The sequence below is a fragment of the Carcharhinus amblyrhynchos genome, chromosome 35, assembly GCF_965287045.1.
Source record: "Carcharhinus amblyrhynchos chromosome 35, sCarAmb.v2.hapA, whole genome shotgun sequence".
NCBI lineage: Eukaryota > Metazoa > Chordata > Chondrichthyes > Carcharhiniformes > Carcharhinidae > Carcharhinus > Carcharhinus amblyrhynchos.
The window spans coordinates 5477066-5483749 of record NC_137358.1 but is presented as its reverse complement, the minus strand read 5'-3'; the positions used below and the strand labels follow the sequence as shown (position 1 = coordinate 5483749).

The 6684-nt window shown below is 44.7% G+C and overlaps 1 protein-coding gene across 1 annotated transcript in view; it reads right to left on the bottom strand.

Annotated features, from left to right (window-relative positions):
* Positions 1-1036: 1036 nt before the first annotated feature.
* dnaaf3l (dynein axonemal assembly factor 3 like) overlaps positions 1037-6684 on the bottom strand; it is a 31642-nt gene continuing 25994 nt past the window's right edge. The window contains exons 10-12 of the mRNA XM_080217554.1: positions 5688-5802; positions 4221-4295; positions 1037-2695 (exon numbers count right to left, since the gene is read on the bottom strand). Coding sequence (XP_080073680.1) covers positions 2548-2695; positions 4221-4295; positions 5688-5802 — 338 coding nt within the window. The 3' untranslated portion in view covers positions 1037-2547. The remainder of the gene's footprint in view (positions 2696-4220; positions 4296-5687; positions 5803-6684) is intronic.

Below are 6684 nucleotides of genomic sequence, written 5' to 3'. Positions count from 1 at the left end.
AAATAGGGACAGGCAAGGCTCGCAGAACAGCATTCTCCATTGACCTCAGGCGCGATCATACAAGCCTTGAATGGGCATGCCGGTAAACTTCTGGCTCATGTTTCTGCAGACATCAAGACAATTTCACTGGACAGTAACCAAAGTGGAAGTGGAGAGGAATGGAGGTGCAGAGTATGTCTTAAATGGTGAGAGATTGGGAAGCGTTGATGACCAAAGGGTCCCGGACGTTCTTTTTATAAACCACTGAAAGCCAACATGCAGCAAGTAATTAAAAAGCAAGTGGTATATTTGCATTATCATAGAAATCATAGAAACCCTACAGTGCAGAAAGAGGCCATCTGGCCCATCAAGTCTGCACCCGCCGCAATCCCACCAAAGCCCTATCTCTATATTCCTACACATTTACCCACTAATCTATGCACCTTAGGACACTAAGGGGCAATTTTAGCATGGCCAATCAGCCTAACCTGCACATCTTTGGACTGTGGGAGGAAACTGGAGCACCCGGAGGAAACCCACACAGACACAGGGATTTAGGTGCAAACTCCACACAGACAATGACCCAAGCTGGGAATCGAACCCAGGTCCCTGGAGCTGTGAAGCAGCAGTGCTAACCACTGTGTTACCGTGCCGCCCCCAATTATTGCGAGAGGATTTGAGTAGGAGTCAGGATGTTGTGTTTCATTTGTGCAGGACCTTGGCTAGATTGCACCTGCAGTATTGTGTGCAGTTAGTCCTCTTACTCAAACAAGGGGCTGCATGGTGGCACAGTGGTCAGCACTGCTGCCTCACAGTGCCAGGGACCCGGGTTCAATTCCGGCCGCATGTCACTGTCTGTGTGAAGTTTGCACTTTCTTCCTGTGTCTGCGTGGATTTCCTCCGGGTGCTCCGGTTTCAACCCATAGTTCAAAGATAGGCAGGTTCGGTTGATTGGCCATGCTAAATTGACCCTAGTATTAGAGGGGTTAGCAGGGTAAATATGTGCAGTTTTAGTAATAGGGCCTGGGTGGGATTGTGCTTGGTGCAGACTTGATGGGCTAAATGGCCTCCTTCTGCACTGCAGGCATTCTATGATTCTAAGAATATGCTTGCTACAGAAGGGAGTGCTGAGAGGTTCACCAGACTGATTCCTGAGAAGTGGGAATGTCGTGTAAGGAGAAATCGAGGAGAATGGGCCTGTATTCTCTAGAGTTTAGAAGAAAGAGAGGTTATCTCATTGAAGCTTACAAAATTATTTAGGGGTTAGTAAGAGTAGATGCAAATACGATATTTTCCCTGTTGGTGCCAGAGCGGGGAGAGGAGGTGGGAGCACTGTCTAAAAATAAGGGGCAAACCATGTAGGACTGAGATGAAGAGAAATTTCTTCACTCAGAGGGTAGTGGTTCTTTGAAATTCTCTAGAATCACCGACAGTGGAAAAGAGGCCATTCAGTCCATCGAGTCTGCGCCAACTTGCCAACAGAGCATCTTACCCAGGCCCTAACCCCTGCCCTATCCCTGTGACCTCACACATTTCCCATGACTAATCCATCTAACCTACACATCTGTGGGAGGAAATTGGAACACCGGGGGGAAATCCACACAGACAAGGGGAGAACGTGCAAATACAGACACCCAAGGGTGGAATTGAACCTGGGTCCCTGGCTCTGAGGCAGTGGTAATAAACACTGTGCCACTGACCTGTGGAAGTTGAGTCAGTGAATCACTGAAAGACAGACTGATTAGGTACATTGACCCAAACAGGCCCTGGACTATGGTGACTAGGGGAATTTCACAGTAATTTCATTACAGTGCTAATGTAAGCCTTACTTGTGACTAACAAATAAACTTTTTAACTTTATGTTTAAGGCAGGGATCGACAGATTTCCAGATATGACTGATGTCAAGGAGTATGGGGTTAGCACGAGGAAGATGGCATTGAGATAGAGATCTGCCATGATCAATTTGAATGGCAGAGTAGGCTCAAGGTCTGAATGGTCTACTGCTTATTGCTATGTTCCTCAGACATCAAGCAGGAGAGGGAAGGGGAGGAGAAAAAGAGAAGAGGTTGTAGAGAAAACAGCAGAGAAGGAGGGAATCAGGAGGTATTTGAAGCAAGATGAAAAGTTGAAGATGGGATGTGCATTGGAAGTCCCAGATATTTGGGTGATTCATTACTTGGAAGACTTTTAGATACTCAGCTTATTCCCAATGAATTTTAGTTGATGCCAATGTGGAAACTGAGAAGCCTTCAACTGAAATGAAATGTTCTTAGACGCAGTCACTGACAGAATTAATCCATTGTCATTAAGAGATCCAGATTAGTTTAAAAATACTTCAATCTTGAATTGTTATAAGTAAGCATTCTCCATCACAGCACCACAAGCTTGAAATAATAATAGATTCAGTTGGATGTTTTAAAATGTTGGTGTACTAAGACCTGGTGTGCTCCCAATAGAATGTCCCAGTGCCATCACTATTGTTAAAAGCATTAGGACAATCAGTACGTGACAGCAGAGACGTTTGCGGCTTCAGTTTTACTCAGCTAACCTCTGCTGGAGGATCAAAGTTATGGGTCATTCTTCAGTTCAAACCGTGCAAACGAGTCCTTCTCTTCATCCACATTCCCGAAAGGCGTAAAGCCTGCCCCCTTCGCCATTTCCGTCACACGGCTGGAAAACTTGCCGATCAGTTCCATCCGCAGGTCGAGCATAAACCTGGCGAAGTGAAAGCAGTGTGTTTCATTTCAAACCTTTGCAACACGCACCTCCAGTCTGAGCAAGCCACAGTATCAGAGGAACAAAATCTTACTTATCCCTGTGCAGCATGAAATGTTCAAAATCTGAATAAAATTGAGAAATTAATAAACAGGATACTGATGAATGCTAAGTCTGACATTTGCACTGGTTCTATAAATGGCTTGGTGCAAACTTTTCTATTCAAAGAATAGAATCATAGAATCTCTACAGTATAGAAGGAAGCCATTCGGCCCATCAAGTCTGCACTCACCACAATCCCATGCAACCCTATCCCCCACCGCCCTCCCCCACCCCCCCCAACCCCACAGCCCTATGCATTTACCATAGCTAGTCCCCCTGACACTGAGGAAGAATTTAGCATGGCCAATCAACCTAACCCACATACCTCTGGACTGTGCAAGGAAACCACAGCACTGGGAGGAAACCCACGCAGATATGGGGAGAATGTGCAAACTTTACACAGACAATCGAACCCGAGTCCCTGTGAGGCAGCAGTGCTAACCACTGTGCCAACTTATATCAAGGCTTCACTAGGGGACAGTCAGATATCTGGAGCTCATCATGAGCGACTTTCTAATCTCACTCATCGTACAATGTGAGCACAGTGGCCTCATCCACCTTATTATAGCAGGGAAGTGCAGCAGACCCTATTGTATGATTCCAGCGCTTGGAGGTGTGGTGTTTTACATCCTATGTAAGTAACCTCGACACCAATGCTACGATAGGGCCGTTCTCACTGAATGAGCAGCAAAAAATGCTCTGTGTTGGTTGACTGCTTAATTTTGACGCTGAAATTTTAGCAATACCTCAGTGCGACAACTCTTGATTCTGTTCATCTGTGGCTGTGCTTGAGCAAATGGGTTCAGTTACCACGGGTACAGACTGCCCACCGTCAATTAAATGGGCAATTGGGCCCATTAGGGAGTCAATTAAAAGTGGCCAACCCACTATTACAGTTGGCACTAGGGAGATGGAGAGGGGGGGGGAGTGATGGGGGGGGTGTGCAATTGACTATGCAGCCTTTGTGTTTCTGCTAAGACCTCGAACTTCGATCAAGGGTGGGATGAAATATCAGGGCTGAGATAAAATTTAAAGAGGAGTTTGGGGACTGAGGTTTTCTGAGTTGGGCTATCGAGCGTTTCAATGCACCACCTAGACACAGTTCACTGCGTTTTTGCATCACATTTAATTTGTACAGATCTGCAGCTCCCTGAGACAGCTCGACAGCAGAAGTCTACCTTGATGTATTCTGTTAGCAATGTCAGCCCGCACCCTCCCTTTTCTCTTGGTGCCTGCCCTCTTCTTGTTCTCCTCGGCAGAGTTGAGCCTTTCTCAGTACCTGTTTCAAGCCGGCTGTCCACTAATTGGCCAGGAAACGGAAAGGAACCAAAGCAGAGCTGGCTAGTGAAGAGGGACTAAAACTCATGTCAGCGATCAGTGTAAAGATATTTAAAGGAAATATCAGAAACCATGAAAAACTTACTTCGTTAATTCAGCAATTAGAGTTGCCTGTGGTGCAGCAATCTGCTTCAACTCTGGCATTAGCTGGTGAACCATACTGGGGAAAAAAATGGAAAATAATTAAAGAAAGATACAGAGAAAGAAAATGTACAAAATAGCTTAAATGTGAAACAAGAACAGAAAGCAAGAGATAATGGAAGCACAAAATCATTAGATACCGAGACAGCAGACTCCACATGAGAAGTGCGAGGGAAGAATGCTGAAGAAAGGTTATAAGGAAACAAGAATATATGTAGGAATAAGGATGGCTCAGTGGTTAGCACTGTTACCTCACAGCACCATGGACCTGGGTTCAATTCCGGCTTTAGGTGACGGTGAAGTTTGCACGTTCTCCCCATGCTGTGTGGGTTTCCTCCCACACTCCAAATATGTACGGGTTAAGCGAATTGGCCATGGTAAATTGCCCCTTAGAGTCCCAAGATGGATTCAGCATGGTAAATGTGTGGGTTTATGGGGGAAGGGCCTAGGTGTCAGTGTATTAATCAGAATGGTGTAAACCTGATGAGTCGAACGGCCTCCTTCTGCGCTGTAGGAATTCTATAATACTATGAATTTGCACTAATGGAACTGCTGAAATAAAGGTATTTACACTACAGAAAGAGAAGATGCTGGAAAATCTCAACAGGTCTGACAGCATCTGTGGAGAGAGAACAGAGCCAATATTTTGTATCAAGATGCTGTCAGAACCGATGAGGTTTTCTAGCATTTTCTGTTTTTGTTTCCGATTCCAGCATCCGCAGTAATTTGCTTTTATATAAAGGTATTTACAATACTGAAAAATAAAACACACCGGGCTGGATTTTCACAAAGCTAAGTGGACACTGGAGGCCTTTAAAAATGATAGGCGAGACCCAGGTGTGGATGTAGTGCCCCTGTTTCTGGATGTCTTTGATGTGGTTAGTGAACAAAAGTTTGTTTTTAATAATAGATTGACTACTTGAGTGGATTTACATTTTTGAATTAATTTCATAAATGAGGTATTTTCTCTTAGGTTGTTAGAATTTTTTCATCACCACATATCTCCTAAGGCCTGCCCATAATTGACACCAAGTGAATGGCTCTACAGGGCTTATGTGGGGCATGGAGGTGGCACAGACAGCATGAGGTGATATGGCAGAATGGAAGTGAAATGGTGGGGGCAGCAGCTCAATGTTGAGTGCTAGATCACCTAACAGCCTTTTATACAACTGAGCCAAAGTCTCACAGAACCAAGGTGGACCTTCTCACCAGCTTCCCTAGGCACGTGCCCGTCTCAGTGGCCACCTCTGAAATACCCCCAAAGATGGTGGACCCAGCTCTGTCTTGCCCCCACTTCCTCAGACTGGAAATATAGCAGGCAGGAGCACTTTCATAGATTGATCTACTGGATCAGGAAGCTTCCTGACATGAGCTATCTGGCCAGATTGTGAAAATATGGTCCACAATTTACCTGCAGGAAAAATAGATCACATTAAATCGATTAGTGTAAACGCTCTTTTTATGAAGCTCTGGTACACAGTTCATTGGTAGGAAATGAATCTTCACATCAGGCAAAGGGAGGTAATCTGAGGGAGAAAGAGAAAAAGGTTGAGTAACTGGAATTTCTCATGTTCACCCAAACTGACACAAGAGATGGCAGAGAATTGCTGTTGAATTAGTTACAGGAAACAAGCTTTCTTACAAAGATTATGGAAACAAGGTAAGTATTAATGTTGATATGAATTTACAGCAAGTAAGGAAGTGCTGGATTCCATGACCAGTATCACGAAGTCTGAAATAACTCATGGTGCAAAACTGTTCCTCAACTGATGCGTTGAACTAATCCAGATACATCTACTGAAAGTCAACAGATAAGGAATCTTGTCTTTTATTAACCCTTTCAATATGCAACTTATGTAAGTCATAGAATAACCCGTCCTGGTCCCCCTATGCCAAGGCCCATCAATGCCTCTATCTTCTCAGAAGACTAAAGGAATTTGGCATGTCTGCTTCGACTCTCACCAACTTTTACAGATGCACCGTAGAAAGCATTCTTTCTGGTTGTAGCATATCTTGGTATGGCTCCTGCTCTGCCCAAGATCACAAGAAACTACAAAAGGTCATGACTGTAGTCCAATCCATCACACAAACCAGCCTCCCATCCATTGATTTTGTCTACACTTCCAGGTGCCACAACAAAGCAGCCAGCATAACTAAGGACCCACTCACCCTGAACATTCTCTCTTCCGCCTTCTTCCGTCGGGAAAAAGATACCAAAGTCTGAGGTCAAATGCCAACCAACTGGAGAACAGCTTCTTCCCTGCTGCTATCAGACTTTTAAATGGACCTACCTTGCATTAAGTTGATCTTTCTCTACACCCTAGCTATGGCTGTAATACTACATTCTGCACTCTTACATTTCCTTCTCTATGAACGGTATGCTCTGTCTGTATAGCGCGCAAGAAACA